The following is a 25585-nucleotide window of genomic DNA, read 5'->3' as shown; positions in this document are numbered from 1 at the left end:
AACTTCCTGTTTCCGCATAGGCGGGAATACATCAGAGGGAAGGCTGTGGAGCCGGTACGAACAGTGTGTATCAGTCGCTGCTCGCTGCAGGCGAAGATCTGATATTTACAAGGTATGTAGGAGGTACAGTTGTTGGGAGTTTTTGGCTGGTGGGGCTTGGGGATCCCTGTGTGCTGCTACTGGGTGGGCCTGAGCCCAAAGTGGGTGGGCCTGGGCCCACCCTTGGCTACGCCACTGCGTCAGAGGGAAAGGCTGTGGGGCCAGTGTGAGTAGTATGTATCAGCTGCTGCTTGCTGCAGGCGAAGTTCTGCTATTTTCAAGGTATGTAGGAGGGCCAGTTGTTGGTAGTAATCCCTGCAAGCCACATCATAGGTGTACTGCTACAAGGTGGGCCTGGGCCCACCCTTGGCTACGCCACATGTCCCCAAGTTCCTTTATCGGATAGCACTTTTCCTCATGTTGTGTTTGTGGGATCAGTCTTTAATGAACAAAGTCTGTAAAGCCAATTTTAAGAGCGAGATTACATTAAGGCACCAAAAAAACAAAACTACTACTACTACTATTTATCATTTCTATATAGCGCTACAAGGCATACGCAGCGCTGTACACCATACACAAAAAAACATAAATCACAAGTTTGTCTGTTGTACCGTTAAGCCGTTGTGTCTTCTGCCCAAGCTTTTCCTTTTCTTCACCTTCTGGGAGGGAAAGCTCTGTTAAAAAAAAAAAAAAAAAAAGGTACTGACCAATTTGAGAGTTGGCACACTATCGGCACAAGTTAAGTTTTGAGTACAATATGTTTTATTTTGAAACTGAATACACAAATTAGCCTGCAACTTTTTTTGTACGTGACATTTTGCCCAGTTCTTTAAATGTGGCATTGAGTTGCTTGAAAAAAGCATCACAAAGATATATCACCAGCAAAGGTCACCCACCCAAGAATCTAGCAAATTTGCAGCTGCCATCAGCCCAGGGTAGAGGCGGAGCATGGCCTCCATCTCGCCGCTCGGCTCAACGGGTCTAGTGCGCAGGCCTCACGGACGGTGACGTCAGCGTCGCTTGCTATAAGAGGGCGCGGGCTGGGCAGTGGGCACGCGCGCGCGTTGCTGCGGCGAAGCCTTTACGGAAGGAAGTGTGTGAGCTACGAGGGTGGTGGTAAGTGACTTGAAAGCGGGAGGGAAGCCATTCGTGAGCTGGTTCTCCTGCTACTGGATATTTTTGTTAAGAAGAGACGGGTTGTTGTTGTAAATAGCGCCGTCAGTTCTTTTCGCTGTATTTCCTTTTTTGACGTGCACTGCTGCGCTGTGACAGTGATGAGGATGGGCGTGGGACTGTTGGACAGATTGCAGTCTGCCTGCTGAAGCGACGCCTACACGGCGATGCAGATGTGCAGATGCACCCCAAAGATATTAACTAAATGTGTTAAAAATACTTAAGAAATTGTATTGATTGGGGTAGTAAAGGTAGAAAACATACAACCTTTTATCACATTATAAATATTAATCCACGGTGACCTGTAGTTCTTAAATATTATGACATTTATAAACAAATAGCTAGACGTTATAATATTGAAATTAATAGAAATGCATACGTCATATAGTGCAAGCATTCAATAAAGAATGGAACCTTGTATTTTGGCAGTAATGCGAGTTCAGTTAGCTATATTGATAATGGAAGAGCTAGTTCTTAATTCCTTTTATTTGAACCAGCACGAAAATTATCCGCAGATCAATCATAATTCCTTTCTTTACCTCTGTGAGCTCCGTATCTTTATATTTTTTGAATAATTGTATATTTAGGTTTTATATATGCTAACGCAAATTGCAAAGAATCTAGCTGTGAAATAAAAGCTTATATTTCCAACATCGAATTCTTTATACGTAGACGTTGACAAGAAGGCTCTATATTGCTTTGTACTAGGCGATGGATTGGGTTTTATATGTACTGTACGACCTTTGATGGATGGTTTAACCATCTATTCAGCTTTTGTAGTACAGATATTATTGCACTTATAAAAACTAAGATATAACTTTAAAAGCAGAAAAGGCTTGGATGAGAACTGTCCAAAAATAGGTATTTAGTATTCCTTATGGTCTCTGTACAGCTTTTCCTGTTTTGTGTGAAATTCTGTGGTAATGGCCTTTGCTCTTTCTAGGCATGGCCACACCTTTTGCTGACATCTTGAAACTGTTTCTGGTATTCTATGTATGGTGACTACATTATGTTTTACTAGGCAATCCTTTATATAAATTGCAGTCAATGGGTATTACTACATTTTTTTAGTGCAAGAGAGGATACAAATAAGTACCTGTATATGTAAGCTGCATTGAGCCTGCCATGAGTGGGAAAGCGCGGGGTACAAATGTAACTAAAATAAAAATATTGCACTTTGTTAGAAAAGCAATTTACATAAAATGCATTTTGTTATAAGTGTGCATCATTTATTGATAATAAGTAAAAATATTTGTCTATCTTGCTGTTTTATGTCATCCCCCCCCCCCCCCCGACTCCTGTAGTTTTTACATTCTTCTATTATGTTGTTCTGTAAAATACAGGTACTGTGCAATGTGCATGCTCTGGTGTGCCTTTCTTTAGTCTCCTGATACTAGCCTTAATTTTGTTATACTATTTAACACACAGCTTTGCAGATTAATATTTCTGCTTGGTCATTAAGCCAAGGTGCCCCCCCCCCCCCTTTACTGTTCATTTTGTGGTGGTTTGTTGCGTGTTCCCGTGTCCTGGACTTTTTACTGATGCATGGTGAATGTCGTATTCTCACAGCTCTGCATGTCGTGCTGTCATTGTATATTGCTTTGGATTTGTGACAGTGAAGTTGGTAAGTAAGGTACTGTGATGCACTGCAGTGGCATAATTGTTGAGGGATTATTTTGTATTGGAAGGTGAATGTAGTATGGAAAACATACTACAGTTGTGACAATTTTTTTTGATGCCTTGAGTATGAAGCTTTGTAACTGCTGGTTATGGCCAGGGAATATAGCATGGAGGCTTTTACAGAAGCCAGAATGTTCTCTCTACCCTGTCGCCTTCTGGATATGGCAAGGATCTTCATCTGTGTGGTAGATGTAGAAAAGAGTGTTTGCAAATGATAGAGGTATGAAATTTTTGGCTAAATGTGGATTTTTTTCCCCTATAACATATCGACCACTGTTTACTATTGGAGTGGACCAGTAACCTAATGGTTAGTGCAGTGGCCTGAGAATCATTGGCACTGGGCTTGATTCCCGTGGCAGCTCCTTGTGATTCTGGGCAAGTCACTTAATCCTCCATTGCCCCAGGTACAAAATAAGTATCTGTATTTAATATGTAAACCGCTTTGATTGTAACCACAATTAACGTTCGAAAGCTAATCTAAAAATGTATTAACTTAGTCCAATAAAAATATATCATCTTATTTTCTTTTCTCTGTTTTGACTTATTTCTGTTTATTGTAACCACAGAAAGGCAGTATATCAAATCTCCCTTCCCTAGCCTGCAGAGTCACTTACCAGTGCAATTTTTGTGACGTTGCTATTAAAGAAGGTAAGGGGGAGGGGTAGGTGGAATCTGCATAGAGGAACAGTTTATACTGGGCAGACTAGGTTGGTTATGTTGGAATTCATTTGCTGAGTTGCTATCACTGATGTCCATTGATGTGAGTGGTAGGGAGAACTAGAGAAGTGATGATACTCAGAAGACAGAGTGAAAGTTAAGTGTGCAAGAGGAGCAGTTCTGGGTAAGTAATTAATTAAATGTAAAACTGAGCCCTAAGAGTATGTGCTGTTTGTGGTGTCCCAGAGTTTCCAGGTTCCTATTTTTTAATGCACTTGAACTTAAGTGCCAGCTTAGTGGGTGGTGAAGCTTTTAATTGTGTTCAGGGAGGAGCAATTAGTATTGTTTGGCACCCCCAATCATTTTGCCTTGGCGCCTGTGTGCCTGAGTGTTGTTTTCCTGGATGGGTGGGGATGAAGCAGCAAGTCAGTTCTGCTGGCAGCTTGGAAATTTCTAGCTAGAGCTGACCTTGTTATCTGCTCTGTACAGTGGTGGGAGGGGCAACCGCTGCTGCTTTCCAGTTTCTGGCAGTTGAGTAATGTGAGGAATGCAAGAAAGGTTAAGCATCTGGGTACTGGGAAATGCAGTCTAGATCTGCCACTTGGTTGGTGGCAGGAGAGAGGCATTTTAAAGGGAATTACATTTTATTGTAATTTTAAGGGAAATGGGACTTGATACACCGCCTTTCTGAGGTTTTTGCAACTACATTCAAAGCGGTTTACATATATTCAGGTACTTTTTTGTACCAGGGGCAATGGAGGGTTAAGTGACTTGCCCAGAGTCACAAGGAGCTGCAGTGGGAATCAAACTCAGTTCCCTAGGATCAAAGTCCACTACACTAACCACTAGGCTACTCCTCCACTCAGCAAAGTCGCTATATGCAGTGTGCATCGAGGGGCTGATAATAGAAAGCTTGCTTTAGAGCTGTGAACTGGTAGCTCAGTGCATGGCTTCAAATGCAGACTGAATGAACAAAGTTTGCTCCTCAATACAGTAAGCAAATGGTATACAAATTACAGCTGTATTAAGTGTTGCTATAGTGAAGAGCGGAATGTTTCCCATTCTGAGGGTGCATGAGCACTGATGGGAAGGGAGGCACAAAAAATGCCCACTACCTTCCTTTGGGTTGCCTCCACAAAATCCCTGGTAGTCTAGTGGAGCCCCTCCTCAATTCTCCTGAGCACAGACCATGTCCCCTGATCTCCCTGACATTACTTAAAAATAAACAACCCCGTCATCTAGTGGACCTTCCCCAACCCCACAGACATCATGACACTCCCCAGATTCTCTGGTAGTCTAATATACCATGGTCCTACAGACCCCCCCCCCCCCCATGAGCTCCTGTCTCTGCACTGCCTTGTTTCAAAATGAACCAACCCCTTGCAGTGCCAGACTCATTTGTTAGACTGACTTCTGCATGGTGCATCCATGATGCATTGGGTGGGGTCGGGCAGTGCCATAATGGAAAATGGCAGCATAGAGGCAGGAGTGAGTGGGCATTGTTTCTGCCTCTTAAATGGTACATGGTGGGTGGGGTCTAGGGGGTTTGAGATCCATTGGACTACCAGAGAGTTTTTGCGGGCCATTTGTGGGATGGGGAGAGTAGGGCAAGGGAGGGTTAAGTGACACCCAGAGTCACAAGGAGCTGCATTGGGAATAGAACCCATTTTCCCTGCTTCTCAGACTGTGCCACTAACCATAGGCTACTCCTCCACTCTCCCCCCACCCCAACCCCACTGAGGTGGGGCATTGGGTTTGCAGCAAAAAAAAGGCATTAAATCTTCACATAGGCTACTTCTGAATAACAGTCTAACCCTTTACCTCAGACCTGGTGTTCAAGCTTCTGCATTGTGTTTGCAGAGAACTATGTAGAAGCCTTGAAGGCATCCGGACTGACTAGCTAATAGTCTCAGTACCATTTATTTTAGTGCTCTGTGTGCTGATGTTTAATGTAAAGTTTTGTGTAAAAACCTTTTCTGCATTGTGTGCAGATTTGGTGCTATCCTTTTCTGTTACCAGCTCCTGAGTCAGAGACTGCAGACAGGATGCAGAAGGTCGGAAGAGGGGACACTGCAGTTCTGAGAATAGTTCATATTCTGACTGCAGAACTCTGCAGCACAGCTGGCTTTGCACACCAGGCTCCCTAGCCACTGCTGTTGCCAGTGGATCTGCTGCAGGAAAGAGTACATTATTGGAAGACCAAGCATTGTTTCAAATAGACTTTTCTTCTGATTTACAAAGGAAGCCTTTTATTTTGGTTATTCTAGCAGCAAGGAAAGTTTTATTAAAGAATTTATTTGAGAATAATGTAAATACAAAGACAATTGTATCAAAACAAGATAATACAACTTACATAATGTGTGGTAAACATCTCTGCCCACCAAAATCCCCCCCCCCCACCTTATTTATTCCCCTCCATTTATTGAAAACAACCACCTCAAGATATACAAAAACTAAGGAGGGCTCAGCCCTTGGACTCTGACATCGAACCCGCTTAAAATCCTCAAACCCCTCCCCCGATTGCCTCCTACCCATACTGCCTAGTAAGGTACCCGAGAAGTAGCCTGTATTGTGTTAAACTTAAGATTCCCAGATGGATAAAAACTGTTTGTCTCTTGGGATTAGTCTTCGTGCCGTATGATTCCCACATCAGGGCATGAAGCTTATTTCTCCAATAACAGAAGAAAAGTTCTTTTAATTAGGGTGGATAAAGAGCAGAAAGCTTTGATTTAATTTAATTCTTGTGTTTGTACTTATAATCACCTTAATAGGGCCCAAATAATTGTTCTGCCAGGTCGTAATTCCGAGTTCCAGAATTATATAAACTGGTATCACTTCTGAATTGAGGTCAAGCTTCTGGCTAAAGTTATGGCCATCGTTTGGTGAAAATCTTGCCCACAGTGATCCATGACTTGCAGGTGGGCTTTGTGAAAGGTAGAACCATTTCTAAAAATCTTTGGTGAATACTTACCTCTTTGGAATATATATCGCCAGTGCACGGGTAGCCCCTCTCTCTTAATTAGTTTTGATGCTGAAAAGGTGTTTGACAGCGTGCATTAGGATTTTCTGTATGTCACTTTGCAGAAATATGGTATCGAAGGTCGTTTTCTTTCTATGATCCAAACCCTCTACAAGGCACTACAAGCTATGATATTAGTCGATGGTTTATCCCCATGGCTAGGGGAACACGAAAGAGTTGTCTGCTCTCAAATTTACTTTTTATTTTAACTTTGGATCCGCTGATTCAGGAAATTAATTCTAACCTGGAAATAGAAGGGATATATGTCTGGGCTCATAGACTTTTAAGGTGGCAGCTCTTTGGACGACCTGTTGGTTCATTTGGTTAATCCACAGGTTTCGCTGGCCTCCCTCTTAGAACTGTTTCAGGAATATTGAGATTTGGTCTTTCGCCTTGATCTTCAGAAATCGAAGGCTCTGCTGTCTTCCCCTATGGTGCAGAAACAATGGGAGATTGTGTTCCCCTCAAGTAGGCACATCACTCTTTCACAAATATCATCTTGGTTAATAAATCGAATCACGACTTGACCAGCATTACTTAACAGTAATGCTGGTCAATTCACGATTTGAATCAATTTATCGATCGTTTTGTAAAAAAAAATCGGGATTCTCGATTTGGGATTTCCCCACCTCCCTCACTCCCTCCTGCCCGCTGTCACCCAAGCCGCTGTTGCTTACATTAGCAGTGCCCGAGGTCTCTTACGTCTTTTGCCGCTCTCTCCTGGCCGCATGGTCATTTTCACTGCCCTGAAGCGTTCTCCTTCCGGTGATTCACAGAGGCCTTCCTACCAGCGTTGGGGCCTCTCCTCAGGCGCGTCCCACCTCTGCAGAACACAGGAAGTTGCATTAAAGTAGGCGGGACGCGCCTGAAAAGAGGCTTCTTCGCTGGCAGACGTTTGTGTGAATCACCGGTGCTGAAGGGAGAACGCTTCAGGGCAGTGAAAATGATCAAGTGGACGGGAGAGAGCAGGTGAAAGATGTAGGACTCGAGGGGGTGAGTGGGGTGGAGAAGTGTAAACTGTTTCAGTTGGATAGGCAGTGCCTTAAAAGCTGGAGGAGAAAAGAAATAACAATTAAATATCACTGAAACAGCTTCAAAATTTATTGTAGCCGGTAGGAACCGCAATTAAATTTGGAACGCTCTACCAAGACCAATCCGAACAATTAACGCCCTTTTGCCCTTCAGAAAAGCAAGTTCAGTTAAATTAAAATGTTAATACAGAAAGTAATATAAGAAAAATTATTCTATTAACCTCACTCATGTCCACAATTCGAGTCCAAGATCCCTAAACCATGGAGATCAAGGAAATACTAATTAAATTATCAGCTGTGCACAAATCCTATATTTCTTAAGAGCAAATGCTGGATAATTCAACATCCAGCATTTTGTTTAGATGTTATAAAGGCTGCGAGTTGAGAAGGTTCGTAGTAAGCAAATTTCTCTGATTGGTGTTTGATCACACATTTACATGGATACTTAAGGAAAAAAGTAGCTCCTAACTGAAGCACTTACTGGTTTAATTTGAAGAAATTGCTGTCTTTTTTTTTTTTTTGTTTGTTTTTTTTTGTTTTTTTTTTTGCGTGTCCCTTAAGACATCCGGATAAATTTGAATTTTTAAACCCTTAAAGGTTTTTTTCTTTATTTTTGAAAAACATCCTCAAAATCCAAATTTTATTTGGTGTCAAAGCTACTGTAGCCACCAAAGTAGCTGCTGTTACTTGTTCTGTGTCTGATGTTTCCAGCAACGCGGAGACATCTAGCACCTGATTATTCTGAACTTGTTGATTTTCATCACTCTTGGTGGGAAGATAATAAACCTGTGAGAAGGGGGGGGGGGATATTATTTTCCCTAGCCCCCAAGATTTTCTTAATGTAATTTTTATCATTTCCCGAGGAGAGATGGTCATTTGTTGAGAAAAAAATTTATAAAACGTAAGTTGTTACTTTTCTAGAGTAATTTTCAAGGATTTCCATCTTCCTCCTAAGATTCGTCAAGTCTTTAACCATATTACTTTGCAGTAATTGCATTTGCTGAAAGTCTTTTTTTTTTCTTGATTTTGAACATGCTGATTCACAGATTTTAAACCATCTTCTGTTTCTTTTATCTTCCCCTCTAGCACTAAAATATCTTTATTTTTTGTACCTGAGGGCATAATACTTTCCTTAAGTCAGCAATTAAAGACCACAAATTGTCCAAAACCACCTCAGGAGTTTTAATGAATAAAGTTGTAAATTGAATGGTCAGTACCTCAGCTTGTTGTATTGTAGTTTCTCCTTCTCGATTCGTAGCTCCAAACTCTCCCGGCATTGTGAATGCCGTCTCTGCAGCTGACAGAGGAATTTGTAAACAAGTCCCCCTCTTGATCATAATCCACCTCCCGTCGTTCTGTACCTGGGGCTCGATCAGCTCCCAGGACTGAGGACACCTCCATTGAGGAGCTGCTTCCACGCGGACATTAGAGCCCCTAATCTAATGTCGGGGCTAAGTGTGACTTCCAGCCCATAGTTCTGCCCAGGATCTCCATCTGTCCTGGACTGAACAAGCGGGCCACTCATCGACGATTCAGGATCCGGAGTTCGCTGCAGGAATGTTTCAATTGACCCGGGATGAACCGGAAGGTTCTGCTGCTGGGAGGTTGCGGCAGCGGGCCTGGCCTCTTTTCGGCATCAGAGAAAAATTTAGCAGTTAATCGCAGGAGCTCTTGCACACGTCCGATTCACTTGGCGGCCATCTTGGACTCTTCACTGTTTTTATTTCACCTAGATTTCCCATACAACTGACAACTCCTTGAAGTACTGAGCCACACTGACTGGTGATAACGGGATCCTAGATGGTCACTCTGACATCAGAAACACTCCCCCTTCATAAGCACCAGATCCATTATTTTTCCCATCCGTCATAGGGTGTTAACCAGTTGTTGGAACAATTTTCCCTGAAGGGACTCCTGGATCTCCCTACTTCTAGAAGGTACTACATCATGATGTTCCCAGCATTGCCAAATCAACATCTAGCAGTACACCTTCCTTTTCATAGTTTGGCAGAAGTCTTCAATTACATATGTCCTCTTCCATTGTTGGCAAAGATGTGTTGTATCACATCAATATAAATGTTTAATGTCCTCTCTGCAGATTAACACAGAGTACTGCCTCCTTATCTTGTAAGTCATGCACTCCTTACTTTAATATATATTTTTTAAATTTGTGGATATCATTCCTCCCTTTCTTCTATCCTCTCCTTCCTGAACAGGGTTGTAGCCTGGTATAACTGCATGTGTCATAGCGGTTGGTGTACTATCTTGATGACAACCATTAACTCAGCCTAGTCTGACTGCATTTACATCCTGGACTTTCCTATTCTTTGGGTGTTAGGGCAACATCTGGAAAACAATGCATATACTTTTTGTTTCCATTTAATGGCTACCCAGTGGTCTTAGTGTAAAGGCCTCATTATAAAGTTAAAATAGGTGGATGCCATCTCTGCTCAGCAGTCCCTGGAATATTAGCCCATAGTCCAGGAAGTCAGCAGTAGTATGTTTTTTACATAGCCTTTATAAACCTAATTTGCATATTTGAATTTGCAGGTTTGTCAGGTAATCAGCATTGAGGGCCAAACGGACCCATTCACTCCTTAACAAGCCACATGCCTTCCTGCCCACATGCCTCCCCTTTTGATGATGTCATCAGAAGTGATGTTATGACCCTGCCCTAGAGGCAGGAGAAAGTAGAGGCTGTCCTAAAGGTGAACCACCACAGGAGATGTTTAATCACACTTTATTCAGAGCACCTGGTTCTTGTTTCGGAGGGACAACCTTCCTGCTTCACAATCAAACTCTAATAACAAAATATATACATTTTGTATGTTATACTAAAAGAAATGCAGAGGGCATACAAAACATTACATATGAAAAACTAGGCATAAAAGAAGGAAAACAGTGGACTGTACAATCAGTGGAAACATCAATCATATAATACACTTCAAACAAAATCTGATTAAAAAACAATGGCAGAAGTTTTAGGAGTTCTAGCTGTCCAATATGTTTAGTAGTTTGAGAAGTAGATGGGTTCTTGGGGTTGGGGGTGAGGTTGGAGGAGGGCAGTGGGAGGGGGGGTACAAGGGACCAGGGAATGAGGGGGTGTAATAAGGGAGGGAGGAAATCTTAAATTTTTAGGGAGAAAGTTTATTACTCTATATTGCAGTGTTTCTCATGAAGATTATTCAAGCTAAATCATATAGAGGATGGTGAATGGTCAATTGTTTGGTTCTTGGGGAGAATGGATGGAACTTAACATAACAGAACGTTGGGGCTAGTTGAGGAAGGCTATCAGAACACAGGCCTCCTTCCTTTCTCTAATGTAATTGCTGTATTGTAGTCCTAATAGCTGTTTTATCTTCAATGGTTTTTCCCTTGGGAACAAGTTTGTTTCTATTCATGGGGGGGGGGGGGGGGGGGGGGGGGAGGGTACGTACTGGGGGGAAAAAATTGAACAACTTGTAAGTGCTATTTGGATTGTTATTTTATTGGTATTTAAACATAAAAAACGACATTCCTTGAAATTGTATGTGAGGAGAACTAAATCATACCTCTATAGGCAAGAGAGGTGTTTAAAATCTGGTGCAAAAATACTTGTAAAACACAGGAAAGCTGAGGAGAGTCAAACATGTACAGTAGTTAAAACTACCAAAAACATTGTAAAGAGACCATAACAAGTAAAAAGCGTAGTAATGTGTAACACATTATGAAAGGACAATCTGTAGACTTAAATAAAATAAAGTAGCATATGAAGAGCATAAAAAGAAATAATGAAGCTATAACAAAAAAAATCCATTGCTAAAAATAGCCGTAATAAAGTGTAGTCTGTACAGTTCACAACCATACTATAAAGATCCCTCTATACCAGACCCTGAAACATATATAAAGGAGCAGGCATAAAAAGGAAGAAATAATAAAAGTACATACTGTCCATGTGATATCCGGTTATCACAAAGTATGGGTAAAACGTATAGCAGGTTAAAAAGGTGTTATGTCAAATGCTGTTTGAGAACCGTGTTAAAAAGCTGTCCCCGAGTACCATAAAAAGTTAAAACTACAGGTAAGCAATGATAGTATAACAAACACAGTATATGAATAAAATATAGAAACTGAATAAAAACAAGGGCTGAGGATTTGCCCTAGCCATGGCCCTTTTTCAAGATGGTCGCAAAACCCCCATATGCTAGGAAGTGATATCTTCAAATCAAAGATAGCAGCCCTAAGGAAGTGAGGTCATCAAATCCTTGACTAGATAACAGTTCTGATAGCATCCTCCAAGGCCTTAAGTGTGACATTCCTGGATACGTTTGGTGAGAGCTGCCATGTGCTCTTTATTTATAGGATTCTTAAAAAGCAGCACATATTTGCTTTGGATATGGGTCATGCGTTTGATATACCACTTTTCAATAGTACTACTAAAGCAGTTTACATATTTAAGGTTCATAGCGCGGCTGCTTCTGTGTTGGCAAAAAAAAATGTTCTGGACAGTAGATAATAGTAACATTTCTGTGGTGCGTGTATTTGGCAAAAGCTTTCTCAATTTCATCAATTTTGTAAGCAAACTCCATAAAAACCATCTACAATGACCAAGTTTACTTTATGGACTGGAAACCGCTGATAAACATTACTACTACTACTACTATTTAGCATTTCTATAGCGCTACAAGGCGTACGCAGCGCTGCACAAACATAGAAGAAAGACAGTCCCTGCTCAAAGAGCTTACAATCTAATAGACAAAAAATAAAGTAATCAAATCAATTAAAGTGAACGGGAAGGAAGAGAGGAGGGTAGGTGGAGGCGAGTGGTTACGAGTCAAAAGCAATGTTAAAGAGGTGGGCTTTCAGTCTAGATTTAAAGGTGGCCAAGGATGGGGTAAGACGTAGGGGCTCAGGAAGTTTATTCCAGGCGTAGGGTGCAGCGAGACAGAAGGCGCAAAGTCTGGAGTTGGCAGTAGTGGAGAAGGGAACAGATAAGAAGGATTTATCCATGGAGCGGAGTGCACGGGAAGGGATGTAGGGAAGGACGAGTGTGGAGAAATACTGGGGAGCAGCAGAGTGAGTACATTTATAGGTTAGTAGAAGAAGTTTGAACAGGATGCGAAAATGGATAGGGAGCCAGTGAAGGGTCTTGAGGAGAGGGGTAGTATGAGTAAAGCGACCCTGGCGGAAGATGAGACGGGCAGCAGAGTTTTGAACCAACTGGAGAGGGGAGAGGTGACTAAGTGGAGGCCAGCAAGAAGCAGATTGCAGTAGTCTAAATGAGAGGTGACAAGGGTGTGGATGAGGGTTTTGGTAGAGTGCTCGGAAAGAAAGGGGCGGATTTTACGGATGCTGTAAAGAAAGAAACGACAGGTCTTGGCAATCTGCTGGATATGAGCAGAGAAGGAGAGAGAAGAGTCAGAGATGACCCCAAGGTTTCGAGCTGAGGAGACAGGGAGAATGAGAGCTATCAACAGAAATAGAAAACGGGGGGGAGCGGGGAGGTGGGTTTGGAGGGGAAAACATAAATATAGAAACAGAACAAGAAGGCAGATAAAGCCAATATGGGTACAGAAAATGAAGGTAAATAAAGACAATAATCTGCCCATCCATACCATCTACTAAGCCTTCCTGTCCGTTGGAGATCTGTGTATTTGTTCCAAGATTTCTTGAATTCATATAGTCTCACCATTCCATGAATTCATCACCCTTTCCTTGAAGTATTTCCTTCGGTTACTCCTGAATCTGTTCCCTTTATCCTGTGCGCCTTCATTTCAGAATTTCCTTTCAATTGAAAGACTGGTCTCCTGTGAATTTATGCTACAAAGGTATTTAAATGTCTTTATCATATTTCCCCTCTCCTGCCTTTCTTCCAAAGTATTCACACTGAGATCTTTGGCTTCTTAGAGTTTGATAAAGACCATTAACCATCTTAGTAGTCACCCTCTGAACCCATACCATCCTGTTTGTATCTTTTTGAAGTCGTGGTCTCCAGAATTGTATACAGTGCTCTTAAATCTGATCATTAAATGTTACTGGTAATGAATCAATAAAGCATATAAAGAGATACTAATGTATGCCAATCCTTTATACATAGGTTGCCAGCTTAACACCACACAATTTGGGCTTAATGTTGAACATATGATTGGTGTGTTCTAACAGTTTTTGAAACAAATTGTTTCTGCTATTAGGACTGGCTGTATAACACAGGAAAAAGGGTGCTGCCACCATAACTTGACCTCTTCAGTATTTCTAGGGCTGCGTATTGGAATCCTAGTATAAAGACAATATGGCCTACCCAGTCTGCCCATCCATACCATCTACTAACCTTTCCTGTCCCTTGGAGATCCTATGTGTATAACACAGGAAAAAGGATGCTGCCACCATAACTTGACCTCTTCAGTATTTCTAGGGCTGCGTATTGAAATACCCAGTGTACCTGAATGTTACTCACCTTGAGCTACTACTGAAATTTCTCAACCTGCACTACCCTAGCTACAAAGGACTCAAATACAAGCTGATGCACACCGCTACCTTCTCGTACCAGAGCACGCAGTTATGGAATGCATTGCCTACTGACTTGAAAGCAATCAAAGAAACAACTATCTTCCGAAAATCTCTGAAAACATTCTTCTTCAACAAGGCCTACAATGAGAATCTATAACCTCACCAAGCCACCTCTCTGCCCACCATATACAACTACCCTAACAGCTCTCCTCCTTCTTCCCTCTTCCCTTCCTTAATCACTACACACTATTAACTGAATCTGATCTCCCTTCCTTAATCGCTACACATTAATAACTGTATCTGATTGCCTTATATAACAATGTTAACAAATCTATGTAAGCCACATTGAGCCTGCAAATAGGTGGGGAAATGTGGGATACAAATGCAATAAAATAAATAAATAAAAAGGTATGAGCAAAATCTAAATAAATAGTACAAAACCCCTTTTACTTTCAAGTAAACCCACATTTACTTTCTCCACACCTATCTATATGTGAAAAAAATATTCTGTTGATTACAGCTTTGCTTTGCTGTTTGTGTTGGAAGAATGTGTAATCTCATATTGGCAGGAGCATTGATTTTTCTCATGTATTTTCTGAAAGACAAAGATCTGTGCTCTCCTGCTCCCTCTCACTTTGCAAAATGTTAGAGCATATGTTGTACCAGAGAGTGGGTATTTTTTACCCTGCTCATGAACAAATGTTTGCACAGCTTGTACATTGTTCAGATACTGTAGTGTCTGTTTTTCGCTAATGTAGCTCCAGCTCTAAAGCCTTTTGCTGTGTGGAAGTGGGGGTGGAGGGATTGGGGGAGGAATACTCCCCTTTGCTGACATCTGTTCTGTGCTCTGGAATGTCTGGTGGGGGGAGCTGGCATGGGTTGTTATGGTAACTAGGTTTTTGTCAGTAGGAAAAGGAGGAGGGTGAGAATGCCTGTATTAAGTCATGATGGAGCAAACCCCTCCTTCCTGTCCACTCACCATGGGGAGTGGACTGTAATAATACATAGAGAAAATGAGCCATTGAGAAATATGAACTGTAAACAGTGCACAAAGGGAGCAAACTGCAATTCTAGAATCTTTCCTAGATTGTAAATCTCAGCAGGCCTGCCTGTGTGATGTGTATTATGGCTATAAAAAAGGAAGTGCTGTGGTTTAGGTCTGGAAGGTTGTGAGTAGATTCTTTCAGGACAAGAAGGAACCTTGAAATTCCGTTGGAAGGGAAAAAAAAAGGAAATTAAGCAGTTTGCAATCACTGATCTCTTAAGACAGAAACAATGTGGAGGAAAAAAAAGGCAGCTTGTGTGTAATTGCTGTAAGTTGTAAAACAGAGGTAGGTCCTGAGAGACAAAATAGCTTGCAGTGTTGGCTTGGGTGATTGTAAAAACACAGATAGGCAGACTTGACACAAGGGCAGAGGAAATAAAATGAATGTGAGGGCTATAAAGAGCAACATTTTATTTACACTGTGCATGCCCAGTGACTGTAGGGGATTTCTGGTGGAATTTGTCTTGGGGTGAAATCGCATCTTTTTCAGTGTTTCCTGGTATCAGCCATATTGCTGTTAACTTCATGTGCAGGACTATGGGCATCACTGTTTGGATTTGAAGTCACTTCTGTTGCACAGGGGAATATGGGAGCTGTCATTTCTCCTTTCAGGAGGAGCGGTGGGTGCCGCCATCAGGGAAAGGGATATGTCATCACTTCCTGTGGTGTGGGCAGAAGGGAAATGGCTTTGGTGGGGAAGTGGGCAGGGTTAAGATGGGTCCTCAATGCTGATTGGTTGACAGTCAGAAGTGGGCATGGCCACCTGTCAAATATGCAAATTAGGATTGATGAAAGCTATGCAACTTATTCTACTTGCAGCTATGTGTCATTGGCAGATGTCTTTGTGGCCCTCAGGAGAGAGTCAGCAACCTCAAGCACCCTTCTTGTCCTAGGCAGCTGGGCTGCAGGTTTGAGCTTTGTGTTCTGGGTTCTCCTTTTCCAGTTAAGAGTTGCAAGAAAATGGATTCTACAACTGCTTATGTGTAACAATACTATACAGAATCTGTTCAACACCTACGATCTATACAAGACAAACTGGAACTCATTGCGGTTGTGTTTCTGGGTTTAAAAAAAGGTTTCCATAGCATCCCACAGATCAATCCAGAGACTTGTGGGTTATGTCCCTCTACCAGCAGGTGGAGATAGAGAGCTTCAGAGGTTTTCTATATGTGGTCATGTGCAGTCACCTTAACTTCAGTATTCTCTCTATCTAGCAGGTAGATGGTCATATCTGTTCAGCTCCAGCTCTGGATTGATTGGCTCCTGGCCTGGTCCCCTGGGTCTAGTCGAGCTTCTGGGGTCTGAGGTGTCCTGGTCTTGGGACTTGGGTGCACACCTGGTGATGCCAGGTCCCCCTCTTCCTCCCCCATCAGCCCCACCTCTCTGCCTGACTAGGGTTTGTGGTTCTCACTCTCCTGACTTTAAAAGGAGTCTGAGGTTTCTTTTGCTTCGGCGTCCTTTCCTGCCTTTAAAAAACAAAAAAACAAAAACTGTCTGTTTTGTCCAGCAGAGCACCAGGTACACACAGTGGATCCAAAAAGAGTCCTCTCACATGTAATGTCTTCCCAAACAATGTCTTTATTAAAATCAAGCCCGACACAAATCGTGTTTCGGCCACACCGGCCTGCATCAGGGGTCTATAAATAAACAAATATATTGACATAAATAACTAAACATAATACAACAAATTAAAAAAAAAAAGGATGAATATAATAAGTATAATGATACTCTAAAAACATACTTATCAGCTTTGGTTGGAATGGCTGAAACAGCTGAATTACAATGAAATTGTAAAGAACAAGGATGTCTAAAAATAAGAAATACAAAACCAATATGAGTTTAAATCAATGAATTTCAAAAAAAATTTCCATCAAACCATAGGTTGAAGTGTCACACATAGATTTTAAAATAATACACATATATTTGATACATGTCCAGCACAGCAAGCTCATGCCAGTTTGCAGTACTGGCTGAATGGTATGAGGACCGACTTGGCATGCGACAGCGATTCCCAAGGGGGCAAGTAGTCATTATTCTATCTGCGCTGGTGGGGCACAGCAAATGTGACTCCCAGTGTGGGAGCCACTGGGCTGCTGCAGTTTCCCGTGCTGGAGATCCACCGTACAGCCCTACTCCGTGGAGCGGTGTGCTCCTTCCCTCCCGGCTCATTTTGGTGGGCGCAGGGCAGTCAGGATTGAGGGCACCATCTTTCTTGCCACTCCACATGGCAATGCTGAAGCCCCAGCGCTTTCCTGGGGCCTGATTTGCTTGCGATTCAGGCAGTTTTATATGTAGGCTTTTTAGAAATGTGACTGAGGAACTGGGGTGGATTACTTCCAGTTTCTTCATATTTAAGGGCTTCTAAGAAAGGAGGCCTGGGGTGGTTTGCAGACTCCTGTGGGAGTCCTCGGGTCTCCTGCAACTTTCCAGGGGCGAGGTCAGAGACATATTAGTCCCCTGTAGCTGTTCTGCGGCAGCGAGGGCCTTAAGCTGCAGCTTGGAAAGTACTGACTATCTGAAAGTCTTCTGGTAAAGATGTCTGTTCTTCACTAGGTGATTTACACTAAGAATATTTCTGGACCCTCCTTAAGGAAGTTCAGGGTGTATGTACATCATTAATGGAGGGGAGAAAGGGATCAGGATTAGGGATCCTACTCTAGGTTTTTCACTCTTTCCCTCTTCCCTTTTCTCAGAGCATGGCAGTATACAGTTTGTTTAGTCAGGCTTAGGGCTGTTGACTCCCATGTTTCTGTGAGAAATGTTACATTTTGAGGCTAGTGCAGGCCTCTCAAGTTTCTCTCGGTTGTCACGTTTTCAAGGCAGAAACTAGGTTCGTGAACCCTTGGGCTACTGCCGAGGAGCAGCAGTGGCAGGCAAAACCACCCCCAAATCAGAGACAAGGCAGAACACTGACAGAAACAGCTAGCCTTCACCTGCACTTGACCGCCCTTCTCCAGGAGTTGAGCCCCTGGATGCAGGCGGCTGGCAGGACTTACCGGACAGGGCAAGCACTGGATACCAACTAGGCTGAACAGGGACTGAGGGTCAGAGGGGAAAGGAATATATATGGGCAGCAAGGCAGGAAACTGGGCTAGGACTCACAGACAGACAATACTACACAAGGCAGGAAAATGGACAAGCTAAAGGACAGGAACTGAAAGCTGCCAAGCAGCCATTGAAACAGGGTACAAATACTGACAGACAAGAATCAGGACTGAAAGCTGCCAGGCAGCCACTAGCAAGAAACACAGAAAAGAATCAGGACTGAAAGTTGCCCGGTAGCCACTAGCAAGAGACACAGACAACCAAGCACTAGACACAGAAATACAAACTAGAAACAAGACTAGGAGACAAGCAATAAACCTAAGGTAAACTACACACAGACTAACTAGAATCAGACAAGGAACTATACAAGAAACCAGACTAGGCAGAAGTGCAACAAAGCACCAACAAACCAGGGACCTTAGACGATGCAAAGGCAAACACAGAAGTTTCCAGGTGATTAGTAAAACCCATCAGCTGCTGAAGTTTAGCTGCAGGAATCACAAGGCAGCTACGGGTGTTGTTCAGGCGCAAACAAGAGAAGCAAGTCTGGCAGCCTGGAAGATTCGGACCGGACTGAAGTCTGGAATGGGTGACAGTTCATAGCAGCCACTGGTTCTGGCCACCGGAGGTCGAGGTGAGCACAGACAAGGAAACTGTCATCACTGTGACACATGGTAATCCTGCACCCTCTGTGTTGCCTTGGTGGCGTTTGCTCTGTGTGTACTGTTTACATCAAACTAGTTTTATTCAGGAGGGTGGCTGGCCTTTCAGTCTGAAGGTTACAAGTTCATGGCTGGTTTTATCCATCCTATTAGCCAGTCAATAGAAATAGAATAAAATAAAATTTAAAGAGGTATCATTTTTTGGACTAACTTAATACATTTTCTGATTAGCTTTCGAAGGTAGCCCTTCTTTGTCAGATCAGAAATAAGCAAATTTTGATAAGTAACAGCATGTATAAGTGAAATATCAAAATATTTCAGTGACAGTCTGACAGGATGAGGGAGGGGTGGGCTAGGTGAGAAACAGAGAGGGCGGGGGACAGGGAGATATGCATGGTGATCAGAGGGTGACAAAGCAGTGAAATGTCATGGTTTATAACAGGCTAGAAATCCTATTAGAAACGGTGGGCTCAGCTAGGTTTCCAGTGGGGCATATTTTATTTCATTCTCTCATATTGCTTGCCTGGCCAAGCAGTTCTTGCATGACTGGAACAGTTATCAGAACTCTACTGTACTAAAGTTTGCCCTTCTTTCTCTCTCTCTCTTTTTGCACACTGATACTGGCCACACCTTTGCATACTAGCCTCAGCTACCCTGGTATCTGCAGCGTACCAGGTACCTCTAATTGCTTCTATGGCATTTTGGCATCTTTTCATGGTATGTGGTATCTAAATTTCATGAGGAGAGGTCCAGGAACTACTTCAGTGTAGAGGTAGCTTAATAGTTGTTGCAATCAGCTGAAAGTAAGCACAGAGCTCTAGGGGTACTGCTTTACAACCCACTGCAGTGCGCAATGGTGCAACAGCCATATTCTGCTACGCCATCTGTCTCTGGTTCTCAGCCGCACTTGTTAGCTCCAATGCGCAGCAGTTATAGTGCACAGTCACACCAGCCAATTCTTGTCCCTACCTGCAAGAAGTTAGCATTGGCTTAGGCTTCAGACCACTGATGTGACTTCCAAGTCACATTTGGCAACCCGCCTTTTGGCAGTAATCTTGGGACTGGAGAAGATCTAGGGCAGTTGGGTAAAGACCTGAGGGACTTCCAAGTCTCGGAGATTGCTAGGGGACGAGTTTAAGGATGATTTTTAATCCGCTTGGTTTTGTTGTAGGTTTTGTGGGGCCAGGAAAACTACTTTCAGGGTTTCCACTTCGACAAGCCACCTGGCTGCTGGTAGAATGAGCTCTGTTTCAACTCCAGGTCAACCTGTGCCTGCTGCATCTTCCAATGATGGAGTCTCAGTTCACTCCTCAGGCAGGACTCTGTACTGGTTTCATGGGGAGTGGACCAAGATTACCTCAGCTCAGATGTCTTAGTTTTTCTATCGCACAGTTACAACCTGGACTTCACTACAGATTTTTCTTGGAGTCTACATGTAAGCTCAAACGCTGTCAGGCATTTTTTGCCACCTTGCCAACGTTTCTTCCTTTAGGCACAGTTGAGTCTGTCCCCAGTTGCAATTGGGGAATGGAAAGTTGTTCCCTTTGCTTTGTAGTTCCAGCCAGGGAGCTTCCTTTGAACTGAGTTTGGACATCATAAGAGTCTAGGGTGTTTACAGTTCAACTTTTCACAATGGGAACCTTGCAGTGTGTAATAGTTCTGTCTGGTGGGGAGAGTTTCTAGCCTCCCTGGACCTCAAGGAAACTTTCATTTTCCCAGTGCTCCTTACTGCAGAGGGCTCTTAGTGATTTATGACCATGTCATTCAGCCTTTCCATGTTGCCGAGGACATTTTTGCAAGGTCATGGTGGTAGTGGCAGCTTTCCTTCGTGTGGATGGATTTCAGGTTCATCCGTACCTTGTGACTGGCTGATTTGCAGCTCTCTATCAAGAGACTCTGCAAACGTCATCCAAGGTACCTACTCGTCTTCAGTCCTTAGGATTGGTAATCAGTGTCACCAGGAGTCAGCTGTTTCCCTCACAAATCTTGGCTTATCAGGGAGTGCTGTTCCATATAAGCTTGGGAAGTCCTTTCTTTCTTTTGCTTCTCAGCAACAGATGCCAACCCAAGTCAGGTTTTACTTTCCCTATCAGGATATGGGTCCAGGATATGGGAATAGGTTCAAGTTATGGGCACAAGGTTCTCTTTCTTGGACATTCCCCCATGGCCTGAGTTTGTATCAGACCACCTCAGCGGTTCCTTCTCTGCTTTGGTCCCCATCTCTATGGTTCCCTTCAAGCCAACTGAGGGCCAGATGCACTAAACTTAACAAGCCCTTAACGAGCAAGTAGTAAACACTGGCATGCACCTCTCGTTAGGCAGGGACTGCTGTGCCTAACATTGACGTCCTTCAAGGACGTCCCTGACGAGCACTGCTTTCTTTTTTTCCCTTCTGACGCCCCCCCCCCCCCTGAGGTCGCCGCCACCGCTGCTGCTCCCCATTCCCCCTGCATTGAAAAAGCTTTCCGCAGCCCTGCCCCCGAGGCTGCCACCGCCGCTCCCCCCTCTCTTGAAATGACAGCTTCCCCGCCATCCTCTGCACCCCTGTGGCCCTGCCCCCCCATGAGGTTGTCGCCGCCGCTCCCCCCTCCATGTCTGCCACCGGGCCCTCACAGCACCTCTGACCCTGGTGTGAAGGCGCTGCACTGGCCGCAGCAGGCAACAGCTGATTGCTGGGCTTCGGTACTTCCCTTCTTTCCTCCTTGGCCTACCCTCATCATTTCAAGAGAGGGGGGAGCGGCGGCGGTGCCCTTGGAGGGGCCGGGGCTGCAGAAAGCCCTTTCCATGCAGGGGGGAGGGGGATAGTAAAGGAGGATTTATTAGAACACACACTAGTACAATGGGAGAAATAAAGAGAGGGCCCCACAATCTGAGAACAGTGTATTAAGGAGTAGGCAGTGATCAACAGTCTCAAAAACAGCAAATAAGCCAAGAAGGAAAGGATTGAGTAAAGGCCCTTGAATCTAGCCAGGAAGAGGTCAGTGGAAACTTTGACAAGGGCTGTTTCTGTAGAATGTAGAGGGCGAGAGCCAGATTGGAGTGAACTGAAACAAATAACTGAACTGGAGGATATAGAGCAAACTGACAAACTAAAGAGTACTGTTTTGCCCAGCACCATTATAAAGAACAAAATTATTGAATTGTATACATAGGCATGGTTTAAATAAGACAAAGCCAGCGTGGATTTTGTCAGGTGAAGTGTTGCTTCACCAATCTGCTACATTTTTTGATGGCATGACTAAAAATGCAGATAAAGGTAAGCTTGTTGATAACACTACGCTAGGGGATGTCCAACCTTGGCCCTCACCAAGCTGGTGTGTGTTGAGCTCCTTGGTATGTAAAATAAATTCATGTATCCTTCCTGTTGCTGGGTAAACTTTGCTCTGTAGAATTATAGTTCCATTTGAGTGTCGTGCTGCTTTTTTTCCATCTGACCTTTTTGTTTCAAGGACTAGTGCAGGTTCATATGCTAGAAAGCTCCGCATTGATGTGCTGATGTTTTTATCTTTCTGGTTTGTCAAGGCTGTTTTGGTTGGAGTGTAACGTTTTCTTTTTACAGAAGGAGAGGTGAGTAGACCTATCTAAGATTTGAGCTTCTGAGGTTAAAGCTGAAATCGGGTAGTCTGCAGTAGCATATACTTAGTGCAGTTGCTCGGAAGGCACACATACCAGCTCTGTGGTTGTATTGGGTGCTTGAGGAGCTCCTGTGCCTGAAGAAGGTTTAAACTGTAGCTAATTTTTGGATTTGCTAAGCTGGGAGCAAAGTAAATTGTGTCTGCATGAGTCTTAATATAGAAGTGGGCTAAACCTTTGGCACAAATGAGCTTTTGTTTCACTAAGATGATAAAGATGTCAACTGTTCAAGCTTTGCTTGTTAAAGAATGAGAATTGTGCTGACTTTTAAAATTTTTTTTAATTTAGAATGCTAAAATTGTAAAATTTGTCGGGCTGTACCTGCTGTACACCACCTTGGGTGAATCTCTTCATAAAGGCAAGCAAACACCAATAAATAGTAATACCATATTTAAATATTGAAAATGATGGCAGATAAAGACCATATGGCTTATCCAATTCATTCTAATGTCTACTATCCCTTAGAGATCCTCTGTGCTTGTCCTGTGCTTTCTTGAATTCAGATAGGCTTTTTCCACCACCTCCACCAGGAGGTTATTCTATGCATCCTTTCCATAAGTATTTTCTCAGATACTTCAGAGTCTATCTATTTCTCCTTCATCCTGTACCCCCACCTTCCAGAGCTTCCTTTCAATTGAGAGCCTGTATCTTGCACACTTATTCCACATAGGAAACCTAACATATTTTTCCAAAGCATACATATTTAGAACTTAAGTGTGTCCCCATATACTTTATAATGACCACCATCCATTTTTGTAGTTGCCTTCTGGACTGACTCCATCCTGTTTCTTTTTGAATGTGTGGGCTATAGAATTGTACACAGTAATTTAAATGAGGTCTTACCAGGGATTTATACAGAGGCACTACCTCCTCCTTTTTATTGCTGGCCGTTCCTCTTCCCAAGATTTATTTTATCTTTTGCCACCACCTTAAGTCATCAGATATGGTCACCCCAAGTCCTGCAGTTTCATGTATAAAAGTACTTTATCCCCTGTGCTGTAAGCTACTTCCTTGGATTTTTTTTTTCAGCCCAATTATACGAATCTACCTTTGTTAGCATTAAATCTTAGGTACTAAATTCTAAACTGTTCTGTAAACTTCACTAGATCCCTCCTTATGTTATCCACAATCAAGTTGCAAATTTGTCGTCATCTGCAAAGAGGTAAATCTTAACCAGACAGCCCTTTTTGTAATATCACTTACAAAAATGTCAAGATGTGGACCAAGAATGATCCCTGGCACCTACTTACTGGTGATGCCCTTTTTTTTCAGAGTGAACTTCTTTTTTTTTTTTTTTTTTTTTTTGCCTTCCACTCAACCACTTAAAAACCCAGTTATCCACTTCAGTGCCTATATCAAGGGTACATATATGGAACCATGTCAGATTTTGGGAAAAGATTGTGTTCTGGGCTTTGTATAGTGAAGTAGCACTTCATTTTCCTCCCTATATATAGAGTTTAAAGACCTATTCCTTATTGTATGGCATTTACATTTCTCAACTGAGGCTTTTCTGTATTTCAGAAAATGGATTCGAGTGGTGTGAAAGTGCTAGAGACTGCAGAGGACATCCAAGAGAGACGCCAGCAGGTCTTGGACCGGTACCTTCGTTTCAAAGAGCTGTCAAGTTTGAGGCGCCAGAAGCTTGAGGATTCCTACCGATTCCAGTTCTTCCAGCGTGATGCAGATGAGTTAGAAAAATGGATCCAGGAGAAGCTTCAGATCGCTTCAGATGAAAGTTACAAAGACCCAAGTAACTTACAGGTAAGACTTGGGCTGCCTCAGACTCTCTGTAAGAGCACATTTTATTAGTACACTTTTGGTTTAATTCTGCTGCTTGGTATTTACAGGGGAAACTGCAGAAGCACCAAGCTTTTGAAGCTGAGGTTCAAGCCAATGCAGGAGCCATTGTCAAGCTGGATGAGACAGGCAGTCTGATGATCTCTGAGGGACACTTTTCTTCTGAAACAATACGGGTATGTTGTGCATCTTACCTGTTTCCTTCAGGTATAAGTGAGGGGATATGATGTGTAAATTCTACAAGTTACAAAGGTTAGGGATGTGCATTTTAATTTTGTTTCATTCTAATGTAAAACTTCAGTTTACATTAAGATTGAGGGAAAAACAAAATACCTTGTGCTGCTTTGTAGCATGTGCTAAAAAAAAAAAAAATAGCAAAAATAAAACTGAGTTTTCTGTCTGCATATCTATAACAGCAATGGTTTAAAACTTGTCAGCAGGAGATTGGAGAGGGCAAAATCAATTGTTTAGTCTTTCAAAATGTCCAGAGTTTCAGGGGACACTCCATGAAGTATATTAGCACATTTATAACAAATAGGAGAAAATGATTTTTTCATGTATGCTAAAGCTCTGGAACTCATTGCCTGAGCAAGTGGAAAAGCAGTTAATGTAGTTGTTGTTTTTTTTTTTTTTTTTTTAGTTTAAAATTTTTGTTTTATTTTATTTTTTACAAAGGTGACAAAAACCAAATAACAACATAGAATCTTGTTACTCTTGTGCTTGTTTCTTGGACTGGGTATTGTTGAAAACAGGATACTGGCTCTTGGTCTGTTCCTGTATGGCAACTCTTATGTTAGAAGCTCCAATAAAACGACAGAGTGATTTTTATTTTTATTTTTTGTTCTGGTGGTTTCTCATGTTGCTTTTGGAGTCTAATAGACTATAGCACCATGAACCTTCATTTAGAACTACCTCAAGAATTTTTCCTTTTCTGATTTCTCCTTCACTTAGCCCAGTTACTGTAGGATCATGGCACTTCTAGAATCCCATATGAGTAAATGCTTACCGCTTAATATCTTCCAGAAGAAATAGGTTGCTCTCCATTAGATACAAAATGTGCAAGCTCATCTGTGATCATTCTGTAGTGGACTTTATACTGTTGATGATTTTATGTGCCTGCATTGGTAACCTGTCTGTCCATGGTTTTAGTCTTTCACACCATACAGGACTGCACAGCGCCCCAAAGTAACTGCCATTCAAGTGGGGTCCCACATCCGAGTAGGTGACTCATTCTTAATGAGATGTTATGCCTGTCTGAGTGTTTCTTTCTACCTCACTGAGACAGCGTTGAGAATTGCAGCTGCTAAGGCTTTCTTCT

General features: G+C 42.7%; 1 protein-coding gene across 4 annotated transcripts in view; it reads left to right on the top strand.

Moving 5' to 3' along the window:
- Positions 1-1079: 1079 nt before the first annotated feature.
- The window catches only part of SPTAN1 (spectrin alpha, non-erythrocytic 1), a 174162-nt gene continuing 149656 nt past the window's right edge, over positions 1080-25585 (top strand). For 3 of the 4 annotated variants that reach the window (XM_030207919.1, XM_030207918.1, XM_030207915.1), the window contains exons 1-2: positions 23992-24231; positions 24318-24443. In XM_030207919.1, the coding sequence (XP_030063779.1) occupies positions 23995-24231; positions 24318-24443 (363 nt within the window). In that variant the 5' untranslated portion in view covers positions 23992-23994. Of the gene's footprint in view, positions 1156-23991; positions 24232-24317; positions 24444-25585 lie in introns of those variants that run through there. The other variant, XM_030207917.1, reaches the window with a different exon arrangement.

The sequence above is a fragment of the Microcaecilia unicolor genome, chromosome 6 (assembly GCF_901765095.1).
Source record: "Microcaecilia unicolor chromosome 6, aMicUni1.1, whole genome shotgun sequence".
Lineage (NCBI taxonomy): Eukaryota > Metazoa > Chordata > Amphibia > Gymnophiona > Siphonopidae > Microcaecilia > Microcaecilia unicolor.
This window is presented reverse-complemented; position numbering and strand designations above follow the sequence as displayed.